We start from the raw sequence: 18,952 nt of genomic DNA, 5'->3' as shown, positions 1-18,952 counted from the left end.
CATGCCCGGGGTTCTTGCTTCAATCCCTAAGGCCGGCAAACCTAATTTTCAGAACCTTTATTCTCAAAGCCAAGAGGTTGAGTGATATAGACCTCTTCCTGTAAATCACCATGAAGGAAGGCGGTCTTAATGTCCAACTGATGCACCTCCCAATGTCTATGGGATGCAAGAGCAATGATGCACCGTATGTCAATGCCAAGGGAAGTCCACACACACCAAGTACAACACCAACCTTTGTTTTTGTCATTTCGCATGGGTTTGTTTTCTTTATACGAAATTTCCAATGCGAAAGGTTTTACAAATCCCGTTGTTTTCTTTATTGCAACATCAATGCCATGTTTATGTGCATAACCCTTTGCAACAAGACGAGCTTTGAAGCGATCAACACTACCAACAACTTTTTGTTTGACCTTGTAAACCCATTTTGTGCCTTTAGCACGTGTGCCTGTAGGCAAGTCACACAAGTCCCAAGTGCCATTTGCCTAAATGGACTCAAGTTCAGCATTCATAACATCCATCCATTCTCTGCTATCAAAAGCATCCTTATGACATAGTGGCTCTTTATTACAGGCAGTGGAAATCAAAGCTACTGTCAAAAAATTTCCTTGCATCTGTTTGTGCACACCTCTAGTGAGGGCAAGCAAAGGCTCAGCCTGCTTGCTGTCCCTAAGGGTATCCAAAAGCCAACAAGGGACTTATTTTTTCTGTCTCATGACAACCCTCTCCTCTTGAACTGCTTGCTCGACAGCATGGCCATTTGATAGTGGAAAATTAGGTTGAGCAGGAGCAACAAAAGGAGGATTGGAGCTGGTAGAAGATCATATCATCAAGCATATGGCTCAACTGAGAGGTTACATGCATATACACAAGAGACCCAAACACCCGCATGTGAGAAATGACAAGCTTACGACCTGTCCATGCTTCATAGGGAGTCATGGTCTTCAATCTCAGTTAAGCACTTAGTTGGCGCACAGAATTTATTGGGCAAAGACTTTCCCTTAAGCATGCACTTGCCCATTTCTGTTTATGTTCTATTCTTGCGCTTGGCAAGCCCATTTTGTTGCCGAGTGTAAGCCATTGTGCACTGATGAATGATACCCAAGGCTGCTAAAAAATCATAAAATTCCTAAGACAAGTACTCACCCTTGTGTCAGTGCAAAAGATCAAGAGTTTCTCCCCACTCTCATTCTCTTCCAAGGCAATCCAATACTTGAAGCAAAAGAAGACATCTGAGTTCAGCTTCACGAGATATATCCAAGTGAACCTGGTGGTCATCTATAAAAGTAACAAAGTAATAGTACCCCCCAAGTGATGTTGCCCGCATTGGCCCGCAATGTACGAGATGCAACTTCCTGGATGCACCAAGGGTTCCGTCCTTGGGAAATGGGGAAATGGAAACCTATACATTTCGCCCAACAAGCAGCCCTTGCATACATGTTTTCTAAGTGCATGCATGGGTGGAAGATCTATGACCATGTCATGTGAATGCATCTTCACCAAATTGCTGAAGTTGAGATGTCCCAATCTCTCATGCCATAGATGTGTATCAAAAATTACAAATTCAGCCCCGGCATTAGCTTCTATAGCAACATGTTGTGCATCTATGTCAAGATGATAATAGCACTCTATCAAGTGTTCTAGTAAGTACAATATACTTGTCGTAGCGATTATCATAAACGGCACAGCGATAACCATCAAAAAGAACTTTGAAGCTATGTGTGGAGATGGCTGAGATAGAAATCAAATTCTTTTTTATGCCTGGAACATATTAAACTTCCACAAGGGGAATGGTATCACCTGACAGTATAGTGGCTAGCACTTGACCAACCCCTTTCACGAGATATGCTGCATTATTTGCACAAGTGATAGTGCCTCCCTTTGGAACACCACTCAATGTGTGAAAGAGATTTTTGCAGGAAGTGATGTGCTTGGAAGCACCACTATCAAAGTACCAATCTGACGCAGAATCTGAGGTTGCAAAAGCTGAATCATGCAAAGTAGGATAATAATGACACTCCACAATAAATGTCCACTCATCATGAGCAAGATTGGTTGCCTCTATATTTGTGACATTAGCAGCTGGAGTATTTGTGACAACAAGACCTTGCTGTCTTGGCTGTCCCTGCTGCTTCTTCTCGAAAACAATACACTTCCGGCACTCAAAGATGTCATGACCTAGTTTCCTGCAATAATTGCAACATTTATTCTTCTTCCCATTAGCAGGAGAAGAAGAGGAGAGTTACCATATGTAGATTTGGGCTTGCTGTAAAGTTTTCCCCCTTTTCCTTTGCCCCTATGATCAATAGCAAAGGCTTGATCTACATGAGTAGAAGCAACCCTATTTCAATGACTGCTCCTCTTGCATAAGGAAGGAAACAAGCTAATCAAAGGAATAGTGGTTGGGGTTACCCATGGCCACTAGTCTAAGTGTTGTAGCAAATCCTTGATGTGAGTCGAGGAGTCCATCAAGTGTGGTGGACACAACTTGTGAGTCTGGTACAATCTCATCAACATTGATGAGCTACTCTCTGAAGTACTTGACCTGTGTTAAATAGGCATCCATGCTGCCCCCTTCATTCATGTTAACATTATCAAGCTGCCTGCACAAAATAAGCACCTCTGGCCTCATTGCGTATCTGATATAGACAAGCCAATGTGCCATGCAACCTTGCCTGTTTTGCAAGACCGAATGTGAGGTATAATAACTCCCTTGCAATTTATCGCAACCACTGCATGTACCTATGCATCTCACTGATCCCAACAAATCTGTTCTTGTGTTGGGGAGCGTCGACGGCGGCAGGCACGGAAGGAGTAGTGGTAGATGAACCAGAAGTGGTTGCGGTGGCAGCAGGTGCCCGTGATGAAGAGATTGGCCTAGTCTCCGATCCAAATACAATTCCCCAAGAGTTTCTGGACACCAACAGGTGGCGCACCAAGTACGGCCACATGGGATGATTGGTGCCATCAAGCTTGTCCTCAACAACACAACAAGCATCCCAAAAGATTCATGGTTCCCATTGCAAATGAGAATCCCCAAAAAAATAAAAAATAAAGTGCCCTGCAAATGTCACAGCCTCAAGGCTACAATGCAAAGAGTTGGTTGCCCAAGTATCTGACAGTTGGCTGCAAATGTCAGACCAAAAAATAACAGCAAGTGTCAACGCCAAGATGGATGTTCAAACATTGAGCAAAATGCACAAGCTGTCCCCAAAAATGACCTGCAAGAAATTGCCTATCCAATCAAAGGACCGCCCTGCAAATAGTTGTCCTGCAAATGACCAGCCCAAATCAAAGGGCAAATGTCTGCAAATCTGTCCAATGTCTAAACTGAATCCGTCCCAAATGTTAGCTGAATGCCACAAACTGCAAAGGACAAATAGCCCAAATCAACGAGCAAATGCAAATAGAACCCAAATTTGGCTGTGTCAAGCAAAGATGCTGCAAATATCAGCAAGTCTAGCAAAAGCCCCAAATTTGGAGAGGGCAATTATGCCAAAAAGAAGGCAAATTGGTAAAAGCCCCAAAATAAGCTGTAATTTTGCAAATGTGACCAAATCTGGAGCGATTTCTTGCCAATGCCACTGAAAAATCCCCAATTTCATATCAAAGCAGCCAAATCTCACTGCTATTTAGGCAAATGTGACAAAATAACCTGCAAATCTGAAAATGTCCCGCAATCTGCCAGCAATAGATCCAAAATCCCCAACGTCAAAGTTGAAATGGAGTCCAAATCCTCCGGGATGTTTCGCTTACTCCATTCAGAGCTCCCCACGCTTCTGAAGACAATTCTGGCTAGTATTACAGCATGGCATATTTGGAGAGCCAGATGTACAGAGGCTTTGGAGGACTCATAGGTTCACCCTTCTTGGACTATGGCCAATATCTGGGCAGATACTATACATACTTTGATGGCCATTTGGGCCAACATACAAGGAACCTCTAAGACTGCTACTACTAGGAGGGTTGCTTTTCTCAGAGTCTGGAAGGATTGTCCTTTCTTCTCTGACTCTCCTTCAGGGATGAGGCGGCATTTTCAACCGCCACCTGGGATTTTTGTTTGCTCATTCTGAGCTGTTTTTTCTCATGCTTGACATGATGTACTTCCGCACTTGAGCTTGCTTTGCGGTTTTTATTCATACTTAATGAAATACTTTTCTTGAAAAAAAAAGAAATGGAGTCAAAGTAGGACAAATATTACAAAAGCCCCAAAATGTGATCAAAAGGAGCAAAGATCACTGCAAAATTTGTAAATGTGACACAAAAGCCCCAATTTTTAAAGCAAAATACCTCAATGTCACTGCAATGTGTGCAAATGTGACATTAAAGAGAGTGAAAAGCTTCAAATCCAACTGTACCAAGCAGATTTGATACCACTGTTGGGTGCGGGGAGCAATGGAATGGGAGTGGAGTGCAAGGGAGCAAATCCCAACAAAATGGTGCTAGAGCAAGTTGAACCAGCTGGAAGAAGGCCTAAATAACTTAAAAGAGTCCAGATCTGAGCTGAAAACCTCACAAAACAGCTCAAAAATACTTTTGATAGGTCATACGAATTCCTAGCAGCGTCGCGCACGTGTCCGTACAGGTCAACCGTACGTCCGTTCGTACAACTGTGGACAATTTTTTTTTGGACCCATATGGTGCAAGACAGGACCGTTTGTATGAGGGCAGCTCAAAATTTTTGAAAAACATCGAAATCGGATCTCAAAAAGTCAAAAAACAGCCACCGCTGAACTATTTTTCTGCTCCAAAACAGGTTTCTAGCGACAAAATGAGGTACAAGACTAAACTCGAGCAAAATGGCAAGTAGAAGCAATGGGAGGCTGAGTAATGAGCATGGGGGGAGGTAGGTAGGAACAAGAGAACCCGCTCTAATACCACTGTTGGGTGCAAGGATCAATGGAATCGGGGTGGAGTGCAAGGGAGCAAACAAAACGAAGTACTTGCAAAGTGGATTATGAAAAAGTATATGGCCACGAAGTCAACCATCTGGTTGACCAATGAAGTCAAACTAAGGGTTGATTGAGTCCTAATACTAGCCTACAAGGCCATACCACGGCTAAGTGCTAACATAGGTGGCACTGAAAATACCCAAAAATCTTCTACAACGAGGACACCTTGTCTTTTGTTAGCTATATATATATGTGGACTAGAAAATCAAATTACGTGCTTCCATTAGCAAAGAGATGAAGGCTCGCTTTCCATCGCTTATTTCTTTTCAAATGTGGGGAAGTTTCATGTTCATTATGATTCTACATTTATGTCTAAAGACCATGAATCTGCGAGACAATTGTAAGAAAATTCATCTTCTACCTTGACATTGACAATCCCAAATGAGCTTGAAATCAACACATGTATGTTCTAACCTGTGCGGATTGTGGCCATATCTATGCCATGATATCTCAGTGGCCTACAAAGCTTTTGGAATCTACATGGACGTGAAAGATAAGAAAAAATCTTGCATCTACATTGACATGCCAAATATTCAAATTCTTCATTAAAGGAGTTCTTCAACAAACCCATCAAGCATTCAGCCACAATGAGGTCTCTCAATTATCTTTTCTTTCATCAATTGTATGGGGCATTGTGAGTTCCATCCATGATTTTTCACTATGCATTAGGCCTTGTATTAATCCACATAAGTGGTTATGTTATAAAAATCACTCTCTAGCACATGGTTTCAGAATTATATCCTCATACACATGACATCTCTCTTGTAAAGGATTAGACACTACCATGTCACAATGAAAGACATTGATAAGACCTTCCTAATTCATGAAGTCATGTACCTATCTTTTTATGTGATGAGGTAAGGACATTCATGTTTAGGATGCATTAAAAACATGGAGCATTGGAGAGTAAATGTGGCTTACACGTTTTCATATGCTAGTCATATGGTTCTCAATACCACTAGAGAAGCATACACATCGTAGGCCATCAAAGCATGCGTGTAAGGCATGTCATGACAAGGTAGTGGCAAACCAATCAAGGTCTACCAAAGTGACTTTTTTAAACTTTACATCCATGCATCTAGTTGTCATAGACCAATTTATACCTATCCCTATACTTAGTTCATCTATCCAATGCTCTCCATTCTCCATGTAGGCATTGAGGGGGGGTGTTGAGAAAGTGACATCACTACATGTAAAAGTAGTGATAGTTGTGAAACTCAGTTTGTATTTTGGAAAGCTATTTCAAGCATGTGGAGAAGAGTAGGCCAACAAGCCTAGAACTCACTATAAGACCATTTGAGAGACACATCGAAAGTGGCTGAAGATCAATATAGACCAAGACTCTCTCTCTCTCTCTCTCTCTCTCTCTCTCAAACACACACACACACGTCCATATATCTCACATGCGTGTCCATGACTACTCACTCACACACAAGCCCTCTCTCTCACACACACACCACTTCCACAAGCTTCCACTGTGCACTCCCTCTTTTCCAACATGCAAAGGCCTTCGTTTCAATGTTTCAAAAGCTGGAAGAGTTTCCTGTGGGTAAGAGACTGGGCATGCATATTTCCTTACTTTTGCCCATGTGTGGTACATAAGTGCAAGAAAATATGCATTGGTTCACCCTAAACTACATGTTGAAGTAACAGATGGGTGGATAATTGTAGAGGTCTTAATTTGAATGAAGTTCACGATTTACAAATTTTCATGTGGGTCCAACATCGTTTGTAAGGTATATTTCCTTATTTTTGCCTATGAAGTGCAAGAAAAAACACATTGGTTGACCCTATACCATACATCAAGTCAGAATATGCTATACTGAAATTTAGCAAGTCAAATATCAATGGTGATTTAATGAAACTGTGTCTTACCCTAACACATACAAATGACAACCTCACTGTTTGATTCTTTCAAGGTACCATGGAAAAACTCCCATTGCTTTAAATGACTCTAATAAACCTGAAGGTAACCGTCAACCTCAATATTCGTAGGCTGTCGCATTCTAATCATACAAATTTGTTCCGAATTCAGCCAATAAACTTTGTCATTCAAACTTCCCATGATGCTTTACTAGAAAAGCTAACACCATGATAGGACATAAACAGTTATTGTAAAATGCTATTTCTTGCCCAAATTTTCACGTGAATAATCAGGTCAAGGTTAGTACCCCTCGACAATAAAAAAGTGCCTTCCACAAGTACCACTATCCAGGCTATTGTCACACAAGGAACTGTCATTGGGACAACCTTTGTAAGCTAGGGTTGAGATTCTTGGATACGATTAGTGCTGCTGTAACAGAAAAATTGCTCTGCATAAGTGGAGGATAGAATTGCTTGAAGTCACTTCTTGAGAATATATTCATCATTGCTAAGATACTTGAACTCATAATCTAAGTACTAGTTGGTCTCCAGCTTGATCCCAAAAGAAGGATAAGCAATAACCCTCAGCTTAACGCAAGCTTAACGCAAAGAAAAGAAACTTACGCAGCGTACGACAACGAAAAAGAAACTACTCAATGTACAACAAGAAATTACTCAGTGTATGACAAGGAGCTTCTGGGCCTGATCTCATCTTTGAAGGGACGTCCAATGGCTTATTATAGCCGCAAGCTTAACGTAAAGAAAAGAAACTACACAGTGTACGACAAGAAACTACCCAGTGTATGACAAGGGGCTTCTGGGCGTGATCTCATCGTTGAAGCACTGGAAACTCTTTCTATATGGTAGAAAATTCACATTGAAGACTTATTATCAGACATTCAAGTGGTTACACATGATGCCAAGTGCCCAATAGAGTGACCGGCAAGCCCAGTGGAGTTAGATTTTCTAGCAGTTCGGTGGGATGATTGAGCATCTCCCAAGGAAGCATAATCCGGCCACACACGCTTTTAAGTCATAAAGCTACCATCCAGACTATTCAGGGGACCACAATGCCAGAAATTCAAGGTAAGGATCTCGACAGCATGAAAGCACAGTATGGGGATTCCGAGAGTTTGGCACCTCATTCCAGTTGGCCAATAGTCTTAAACCGGGGCATTACTCAATCCAGGATGATTGGCTATTTTCAAGAATTGGTTGTTTGTAATCAAGAATAAGCCACAAGCCCTTCTCCATGATGCTCATGACTCCCTCACAGTGCATCAACAACACGTTGGAGAAGTTGGAGCGATTGTTCTACTAGACGAAGATGCAGATGGACGTCTACCATTACGCTCAAACATGCAAGATATGCCAAAAAGTGCAGATGTCTCAAAAGAAAGCCAGGATTGCTCCTGCCACTACCCATTCCAGAAGGACATTTCCATGGATTTTGTGGATCACTTCCTACATCAGCAAGTAGAAGAAATACACAGTGCATGACGATTGTTGATTGTTTCAGTAACTTTTGCATGCTTGTACGTTGTAAGTAGACGGCTATGCCAAGGATATAGCTCGCCTATTTGTTTGTTCTTGGAACCCAATAGGTAGTTTGCCCCGAACCATCAGATTAGACAGGGATCCAAAATTTACATCGCAATTCTGGTGGGCCCTACTTCAAAATTTTGGAACTAAGTTGCAATTATCCAATATGCCCATCCTCAGACTGATGGACAGATAGATATTTGCAAGTGGTTGGCATTTGATGTTTTGAAGGCTTATTGTCACCGCATGCAGTCGAAGTGGGAGTAGTACCTGCTACTTGTGCAAGCCATGCTCAACGATACATGTCCATCCAATATCAGTTAGACACCATATGAGGTGGCATTTGATAAAAGGTTTTCATCTTTATTAACACGCATGATTTCACCGTCTCTTGAAGATAACAAACCAATTGAGTCTATGGCTGAGATTATAGAGACGGTTAAGGATCGTCTTGCTAAAGCACAAGAAGTCTACACTCGCCAGGCCAACAGGTCCTGTTGAGACGTCAATTATAAAGTGGGAGATTGAGTTTACTTGTGCATCATCAAGCAGAGGCTAAAGCAAGTTGACAAGCATTGCCCAAAGATGTCTTTCAATAATTTCCAAACCTTCCCCATGTTGAGAGTTGTGGTGCCATGAGCACATAATTAGAGGCTAAGGTATGTGCTAAGGAATGTATTAAAGTAACCACCCTAGGATGTGGACTACATGATGTGAAGACGTGGTTTGAAGATATCCACAAGGAGAGATGTGGATCAGAGGATCCCACAGATGTTGACTATTCAAAGGGCACTCTCTATATAAGAGGCCTATCATGTATGGTTGGCACACATTGGAATAGATTGAGTATTGCCTACCGTATGTCTCTCATGGAGTTTCTTCTACGGTTTGATCCCCCTTGATCTTTTGCTAATTCCATGTTGCACTAGGAGAGCACGATCCAGACTTTCTTATGGTATCAGAGCTTAGGTCTAGCTCTCCTTGATTAGTTGTAGGCACATCCTGTTTTCTCATGTTTTTTCTTGAGTATTCTATCCGCGAGAGAATTCCGTTCTTGAGAGATTGAGAGATGTATGGTGAGAGAGAGTGTTCTTCTTCCTTTGTACTTCGAGTGAGAAAGGAAAGATACGGAGAGTTTTGTGATATTTCTGAGAGGAAATCTTTTCTTGAGAGATTCCTAAGAGACAGAGCAAGCAACAAAGACCTCACGACCCTCAATGACCCTTCACCGACCACGCACCAGGCTCCAGCCACGAGCTCCACCGTCACTAACCCGTCTACAACGCTCAAACAGCTCTCGACGCCTCCTACGATAGCGCTCTCCAAAAGCGACGCTCAACAACAACAACAAAAAACGGCCTGCAAAAGATCTCAACGTCTCCAGCGCTCCAGTCTCCCACAAGCAGACCTCCCACAACCGCTGACAACGATGAAGAACAACGAGGACTCGGATTGGGATTCGCCATCGCTGTGTCGATGCCGCCTCAGGATGCATTTCTGCCACCCGTCCCTTCCTAGGTTAGATTTTTAAACCAAGGTAGACTAAAATCTAACCACGGTAGATTAAAATCTACCTTGATTAAATTTGTTTAGCCTTCAGTTAGCTAAGTTTGGTTAGGTAAAAATGCCATGTCATCATAAGTGCCAACTAAGCACCCAGCTTCCTTCTAAGCACAGTTTGGAATGCTGCATGTGAATCCCTGTGCCACATCATCAATTGGACCTCTCTTCTTCACAAAATCTTCGACAAGCCATAACTTTCAATCCAAGAAGAATTTGCACGCACTCCAAAAAGGAAAAGTGATCGTCTTTTTTAGCTCTACATGCCTGTCAAATCAGAATCATTGTTAGCAATTAGACACTGCCAATATTGAAAGAAATCAATTGGTAAGACCTTTGCAACAAATGGAAAAGCAACGCATGAATGCACAAAGCATGCCAAAAGCACAAGTGCATGAGATGACCATAGCACAAATCATGGCATCCACACATAAAGCATTAAGGCACATGGTAGAACAAAGCATCATGCATCAAGCTACACCAAGCAAAGAAGACAACGACATCAACATCAAATATTGAGAAGCAACATCCTTGCCACCTTCAGCCCATATGTTTCTAAATCAAACCTAACCACCTGAGAGTAGCCATGTAAGCACCCAGGGGAGGATTTGATCTTGTAACTCACCTCTGACCACCTTGCAATAGCCAAAGGATCACAGCACCAAGAGGAGGTGTTGAGAGTTGTGGTGCCATGAGCGCATAATTAGAGGCTAAGGAATGTATTAAAGTAGCCACCCTATGATGTGGACTACATAATGTAAAGGTGTGGTTTGAGAATATCCACAAGGAGAGATGTGGATTAGAGGATTTCACAGATGTTGACTATTCAAAGGGCACTCTCTATATAAGAGGCCTATCATGTATGGTTGACACACATTGGAATAGATTGAGTATTGCCTACCGTATGTCTCTCATGGAGTTTCTTCTATGGTTTGATCCTCCTTGATCTTTTGCTAATTCCACGTTGCACTAGGAGAGCACGATCCGCACTTTCTTACCCCATCATTCAAAAGATCAACGACATTAGCATGAAGTTAAAGTGTCCAAATAACTGGACAATGCATAATGTCTTTCACGTATCCTAGTTGCAGCCCTACATTGGACCAGCGATGAACGAGATTTCAGAAAAAGAGCAACTAGATGTTATCAATGAGTCAAAAGTCATGGAGCTAGAACAGAGTGGAGCAGATTATACTCCATAAGTGGAAGCATGGGTCAGTTCAATGCATTTGGAAGTTCTACACCGAATTTCGAGATTGCCAAGCCCGTGAGACAGTTTGGTTGGACGAGGAGTCCTTCTAGGACCCCTCAGAGCTTGACAGATTACTTGGAGGCCATACACCTATTGCCAAGTTATGATGTCATGTTTAGGTGGCATTGTGGAGTATGGCATTTGATCCTTCTCATTGTCCTCATCATTGGCCAATTGTACTTGTTCCGAGGGTGCATTGTGATCCACTGGCTCATCACAAGTGCATACAATGTACAACAGTAGTGCCTAGTTAGGACATTTTTATTGTATGCCGTTGCCCCATTGCAAGCCCTAGTCCAAGGATGAGTTAGACACGAGCTACATAGGTCATTCTCTGAACCTTAGGGTCAGTCAGTCAGTCACATCCCCTTATACCCATTGGAGAAATGTGCTGTGCATTAGCCTAGGGTAGGACAATATGCAATTTTGACAGATATACACAGAAGCGAAAGGGAGTTCCTAAAGCACATTTATGAAGCAAAAGTTCGGAATTAACTCCATACCATGAAGGGAGTTCAAGGAGGGGAAACATACAGCAAGGACAAGAAATTAACTCCCTTCTAGAGGGCAGGGGCAGCTAAGCGAAAGGCCACAGGCGACCAAAACCGGGCACGGGGCATAGGGCAGTCAGCCATAGTTAGCCGACCAACTACCTGCAACCCTATAGGTCGGCCCAATTGAGATAGGTCAGATCCCTACACAAGACTGGCCAACCAGACGGAACCAACCCCCTACAACTCCACCCCTTGCCTATTTAAACAGGCACCTCCCACCATCCTCCTCATTCAGTTCCTCTGCAGCCTCAGTCGCTCCAGCTTTCCTGCCCCCCTACTTCCTTCCAATTGCGCTTCCATTCAGCCCCTCATCACCTACTCTAGTACTCCACCTAGGGGGCTCTTCTAGTTGCAACAGACATTCAACCATCAGATCAGCTTCATTTCGACCATGTTTGAGGGCCAAATCTCACGCAGCAGCAGCATATGCATGGCGGCAACCAGTGGAGCATTATCCGAGACTACTTCAACATTCTTTCTCCCCCCCACACGCACTCACTCACGCACACACCTGCGGTTTCTGGACAGCAACATGCAGCATTTTGTTTTCTCCACAGAGATATTTACATCTTGGTGTCGACAGCATTGGAGTTTTGGATCAGTGCCTGCAGCTTGTTCTCTCAGTTTGGGTTGTCCTGCATATACAAATGCAGTCTTTTGTTCGTGTTCATGTCACGTTCATTGAGAGTCTTCCCACACAGTGTATTCAGTTCTCCAAAGTAAAACAAATACTCCTACACATTGTAGGAGGGGGCCTTCATGGGTACAGGGAACCAATCTAGCGTAGTCGCTATTATCTCTAAACCCTACTCTCTCTTATATCCCCTTCTCCATGGATTGCATTCACTTCTCACATACAGTTTAAAGAAGGTCTTGCTGCGTTTTCACACGATTCATTACCATTGCATGTTATAAAAAAGCCTACTGTGAATCAGACTCCAGGGCCACTTGACTGCATTCAACCAGTACATAACTTCTGCCTTCACTTGACTCATTTGGCCCATCCATGACTCAGACATGTTCAAATGTCAATCAAAGTATGCTTCACCAAAAAATATCACCATGGCCCAGTGAGCACCTCACCCCCTCTCAGTAGCACCATTTCTACAGAAACTGAAGATGACACTGTTGCAGACCCAATCTTGTCAGCAATAGTCCCCCAAAAAAGCTTATGTGCATGTATTCATGAAAACAAGGATCCCTGCAAAGCTGTGCTCTGAGACAATCATCTAGGGTTTTTACATAATGTATGTATTAATTATTGCAAACAGCCAGCTTCTCACTTTTCCTACAGAATACAACTTCCTTTCATCATCCGAATCGGTACAGTCTCCAAGTTACATATCATTCCTTCAACTTGACTGAACGAACTTTCAAATTTGCATGCGTATCTTCACATTGGGAATGTGACATCAATTCCCCCGCTCTGTACTGGCTTCTGCATCAAAATTATTTCCAAAGTATCTAGAGCTCATCACGATCCTCCCGACAAGGATGCCCATGTATAGTCAACATCAAGATCTACACTATATAGCACATGCCTTCCAACCTTACATTCTTTCCCTTTCGACAAACACTCAAGAGAGCAGGCCATGACACACAAAAAAAAAGTAAGAGGGCATCTTTGGCATTGCCACTGCCTCCTTCCACTTGGCCTTGTAACAATCATTACAAAGCCATAATCCTTGACAGGTATGCATGGGTGTGCCACTCAAATATGTTTTATTAAGACCCAAGTCACATCGAAATTCTCAATTACCCACACAATCCATAATACAAGTCCAAATTGGGCCTCCTTTCTTTTGACAGAAAGACCTTTCCCATGTGCATGTGTGTTTGCTTTGGGGATATATCTTATCCATCGCCACCTATATATGCACTATTCCACCAATCTCAATCCCCCAGCTCCATGCAAACCATCTATACTCCAGACACCTTTCTCATTTTCCTAGACTTTATAAGGATCCTCCAACATGAGCGTGTGCATGTATATTAGACATCAACACATACACTGGAGCATTTTTCTCTTCCAAATCAACTGCCTGTTCAAACATGCGTCTTCCAGCCTCTACATTCATCCACTTTTGACAAGCACTCAAGACAGCATGCCATAGCACAACATTAGGTTGAAAAGGCATCTCCTTCACCATTGCCACTGCCTCCTCCATTTTGCCTACCCGGGCAAGGAGATCAACCATGCACGTATAGTGCGCAATAGTCGGTACAATGCCATGTCGCTTGCTCATAACATGGAAGTACTTCTGGCCCTTTTCCAGTAGACCTGCATGACTGCATACAGTGAGAACACTAAGAAAGGTTACCTCGTTTGGTTGTATACCTTCCTGCCTCATTCTGTCAAATAACTGAAAAACAAGTCCACTCTCTCCCTGACGGGCATAACCTGTAATCAATGCATTCCATGTTATGAAATCCCTTGTGGGCAGTGCATCAAATAACTGCTGGGCATCAGCCATGGTCCCACATTTACCGTACATGTCAATAAGGGCGGTTGCAACAATTGCAGTGGTCTCAAGTCCAGCCTTGCAAATTTCAATGTGGAGTTCTCTTCCACTTTCCAAGGCTGCTGTGTTGCCACATGCCTTTAGTATGCTGACAAAGGTAAAGCTATTTGCTTGGAGACCTTCCTCTTGCATTTGTGCATAATATTTAAAAGCCTCCCCATTTTCTCCTTGTTCAGCATATCCCCATATAATCTCAGTCCATGAAACCACATTATAAAGAGGCAACTTGTCGAAGACATGCTGTGCATCATGCATGCTCCCACATTTTGCATACATACCTAACAAGGTCGTTCCCATAACTACATCGAACTCAAAGCCACTCTTCACCGCTAGTGAATGGATGGCTCTGCCTTTCTCTAGGCACACTGTCTTTAAAAATTTCCCCTGCACTTGTTTCCGGTCTTCCAATGCTGCCAGGCCACTGCAAGCCTTTAATGTGGCAGAAAGAGTCAGACTATTAGGTATGACTCCTTCCTGGTACATACGGGCACATAAATCCAAGGCCAGCAGACCCTCTTCTTCCTGGGCATACCCGGAGATCATGGACGTCCAGGAAACCACGTCACGCTGAGGTAAGTTGTCAAAGACATGCCGTGCATCCTTCACAAATCCACATTTTACATGCATATCCACCAAAGTGGTACCCACAAGTATATCCAAGTCAAAACCGCTTTTTACCGCCTGGGAGTGAATGGCTCTGCCTTTCTCCAAGCACCCTATTGTCACAAATCTCCAAAGGACATCTTTACCCTTTTCAAGTGCTGCCAGGCTAGTGCAAGCCTTCAATGTGCTGTCAAAAGTTAGGTGATCTGGTTTTACACCTTGACTTTGCATCTGTACATACAGTTCCAAAGCCAGCACACTCTCTTCCTTCTGAGCATACCCAGAAATCATGGTATTCCATGAAACCACATCACGACCAGGCAACACATCAAAGACATGCCGAGCATCCTCCATGCTCCCACATTTAACATACATATCCACCAAAATGGTTCCCACGAACACATCTGACTCAAAGCCACTCTTCACTGCCTGTAAGTGAATGGCCCTGCCTTTCTCCAGCAACCCTGGTTTCACAATTTTCCCGTCAATTTGCTTCCTCTCCTCCAGCATTGCCAGGCTACCACAAGCCTTTAATGCAGCAACAAAAGTTCGATCAGTGGGTTGAACACCCTCCTGGTGCATCTGTGAATACAACTCCAAAGCCAGACCACCCTTCCCCTGTTTTGCATACCCCAGGATCATCATGTTCCATGAGACAGCATTAGGCTTCGGCATGCTGTCAAATAAAAGGCGAGCATCCACCATGCTGCCACATTTCACATATGTATCCAACAATTGAAACTCATTCTCCCTATCCATACTATGTGCATGAATTCTTTTTACTTCACTCAGCTGAAGCAGCTTTTTGTGGACTGCATTTCTAGCTCTGCCTGCACCATAAGGACTGCCTCTTTGGAGGCTGCCCCCACCCACAGTCCTGAGAGTTTTCCTCTCTGGAGTGACTTTCACCCATTTTGGAATCTTTGAGTTGTCTATCAAAAAGAGTTCCTTGTTGGCCTTATCCCTACATTTTGGAGAGTCTGTACTGTCCTGGAAATTCAATAATTCAAATTGTAAAGCAACATCCACTAGGCAAATATAAAAATGGTTTCAAAATCCCTACAGCTTGACACTTACTTTGCTGCTTCTGTTAGCCTGCCATGAAATAGACCCTTTGGAATGTTCCTTCCACACTGTGCTCAGTTGATGGCACATCTAGAAGCATACCTCAAAGGCTTAGACCAATGAGATGGAAGACAAAGCAACCCAGTTGAAGCAAAACCAACATGACGAAGAAGAAAAGATAAAATCAAATTTTCATACCATACACAGCAGGAAGAGATGCACAGTTGGCTCCACTTTTAGCTGCCCACCCAGCAACAAGTGGCGTTGGCGTCCTGCAAATTTACCATCATCATTCCTATGCTAAGTAACGCAATCCAAGGCAGCAGCGAAGTAACAAGTACTCAAAAAAAAGAGTTCATGCAAACAATGTAAACTCACCTCATTAATTCTACTTTCCCATCACATGAAAGGCCCTTCCACAGAATTTAGCATATAATCATCTACCATCAATGTACGGTCTGCATATCAGAACAGCAAAAAGATGAAAGCTGTGAGACAGAGTCATAAACCAGTTGCAAGACAGATAAAGGTGAGAATAGTCAAGCCAAAGGGTTCCTAACCTGGTGGTTAAGGTGAGAACGTGTATGTGAGGGTGCGTGAGTTCCAACCCCGGCTAGGTCCTGGCGGCACGAATACAATACAAAAAACAGTCAAGGCATTGAAAAACTAGAAGGCCTAGAATCGCCCTCGAGACATTTAAAGGAGGCCTCTTTAGCAATACCTTCTGAAATACGTTGCATGTAGGTGGACAAAGTAGTCCACCACACCCATATGCTATGCTCTGCCTTCAAGTCACATAAAGCTTTCTCCAATTGGTCCACCTTCAAATCAGTGACTCTTTAATTACACATTAAGCAAGCTTCACGCCCCCTTTACCCACATCCAATGAGATCCCAAGGACTCTTGTGATGTGCAACATCGAAACACTCAGAGTTACGTGACTAAGAGGGCACACAAGTAACAAGTTGTGCCAAGTGTCACACCAAACACCCTCAGGCAAGTCCTCGTCTATCACTAGTCCAATGTTCAAAGGGGTGGTACCTTAATAGGTGTACCATGAGAAGCTACCATGTAAGAAGGAGGTGCCTTGTCACGTGCATCCTTGAGTTTGGTGCATTGTAACCTAAATCGTTCGTCCTTCTCATCAGTTACGGCCTTTAATAGGGGGTTCCATGTAACATGCAAAAGTTTATAGATCGTGTCATATGCAGTAAGACCTTTAAATCTTAGCAAGCATTCAATGAAATTCATGGAGAGGGGGAGAGAAAGAGAGTAAGGCAAGAGAATGTGAGAGGAACACCAGATTGAGTTCCTGATAACTGAGGGCCCCCCCTACAATATGTAGGAGTATTTGCTTTTATCTTTGGAGAACTAAAGGCAATGCTGAACACTCAAAAGAGTGCTGAAAACAAGTCATAGAAACTTTCGTATACGAGAGACAAGCCCAAAAAACACAGACAATGATCTTGACCACGATGCTTTTAAGAGCTGATGGAGAGCACTATTCGAGGCTGAGACTGAGGCATATGTTGTCCACAAACTGCTGGCTGTCTGCTGCGAATGAAAGACTGCAGAGAGAAAAGAAAGAAAGAAAGATGTATTAACATCCGCAAAAGACCTCACGGGCCTATGGGAGAAGGTACAAAGTACACCAAAAGGATGATCTCATACGAGCCCCAGTGGGCTGGAGTATTCCCTCATTCTCTGTTGTGGAATTGAATTGGGAGCTTAAGCCCATTGCCTTCACTATTCATTTTGGATGTCATGTTTTCTTGTTGTTCTTCCACTTCCCTCTATGCCATGCTACGTCTACGTACCCTTTCCCCTTCACCACGCTCACGCTCCTCCCTCTCTCCTCATTGTTCTTTTTTTGTAGAGACCTAGTGTGTGAGAATCTGGGAGCACACTTGACCCATTTGACAACTCTCATGATCGAATGCCTTCCAAGAGGGTTGGGTAGTGGTGAGCACTCTATTGGTGTAAACCTCAAGCTCCCAAACAACACGTTGAGGAAATCCCCTAACATTTTTGGCGCCATTGCCATGGAGCAAGGTTCTCCATTTGTATCGCATTGTCTCTCTCGCTGCCCACCACTTTGGTTAGCGAAGTGTTGAACTAACATAGGAATTCATGTGTTGTTAGTTAAGATCATTGCTCAGCTTGTGAAATCTTTAAAATAGCAGAAAACACTCAGGTTATCACATCATAGGGGTCAATGCGAGGTGATTTGACTGGAAAATCATTACACCATAAAAAGATGTTTTTCATGCTTTTGTGTGATAGGTAGATTAGCTTCTTCTTCATCTCTGTTTTGCATTACAGTCAGGAAAATTTGCATGAAAATATCAGAATGATCAGATTCCTACCAGAACTGTTGACTGCAGGAGCACAAAAACACAGTCCTCACGTGGCTAAGGTGACCTACGATTCTGACAAACAGCTGCGAAACTTGAATTCTTCTGACACCTGACAGCTGGTACCCCAAGATGGTGTAGTCAATGCCTTCACGTGGACATTAAGGTGGGCCAGAAACTTCATTTGCACCATCTCCCAAACCTTTGCAGCACACCTGGACCACTTCTCATTGAGGTGGGCCAGAAACTTCATTTGCACCATCTCACCAACCTTTATAGTCCATACCTTTGCATGGACATCATGGAGGGGCCTACTAAACCTGAAATTGATCTAAGGTCACCTTAATCATCCGAAAACAACTTCAGCTACCAGCACCGCCAAAACAATACCCATGCATGGACATCCCAGCAGCTCCAAACTAATACATGCCATCAGCTGTACCCTGGCATTGAACAAAACATCTCATCCTTAACCCAGAACTTACACATGATTTGGACCCAAGTTAATGCCCATGCAAGGCCATCCAGTTTCCCTTAGCTGATACTTCAAAGCCTCTAAAAGCACATGTATGCACTAAGGAGTAGCTGGGCATCTCAATCCGTGAATTCTGGACTCTTTATCAATACCCACGCGTGGCTATCAATCTAGTGCCAAGGTGCTACGAAGACCATTACAAGCACTGCATGG

The 18,952-nt window shown here is 43.2% G+C and overlaps 1 protein-coding gene across 1 annotated transcript; it reads right to left on the bottom strand.

Annotated features, from left to right (window-relative positions):
- Window positions 1-13,271: 13,271 nt before the first annotated feature.
- Window positions 13,272-17,022, bottom strand: LOC147884963 (pentatricopeptide repeat-containing protein At5g27110-like). Its single transcript, XM_087397807.1, has 7 exons — window positions 16,952-17,022; window positions 16,632-16,695; window positions 16,471-16,530; window positions 16,289-16,368; window positions 16,109-16,182; window positions 15,923-16,000; window positions 13,272-15,835 (listed from the first exon to the last, which is right to left on the bottom strand). Exons 5-7 carry the CDS (start codon window positions 16,109-16,111, stop codon window positions 13,676-13,678), a joined length of 2,241 nt encoding a protein of 746 aa, XP_087253933.1. The 5' UTR covers window positions 16,112-16,182; window positions 16,289-16,368; window positions 16,471-16,530; window positions 16,632-16,695; window positions 16,952-17,022; the 3' UTR covers window positions 13,272-13,675.
- Window positions 17,023-18,952: the final 1,930 nt, after the last annotated feature.

Source organism: Dipteris shenzhenensis, chromosome 26 (genome assembly GCF_047967505.1).
Source record: "Dipteris shenzhenensis isolate YYH24624 ecotype China chromosome 26, Dip_SZ_1.0, whole genome shotgun sequence".
NCBI classification, from domain to species: domain Eukaryota; kingdom Viridiplantae; phylum Streptophyta; class Polypodiopsida; order Gleicheniales; family Dipteridaceae; genus Dipteris; species Dipteris shenzhenensis.
Note: the sequence above shows the minus strand (reverse complement) of the source record. Positions and strands in the feature narration are given on the sequence as shown.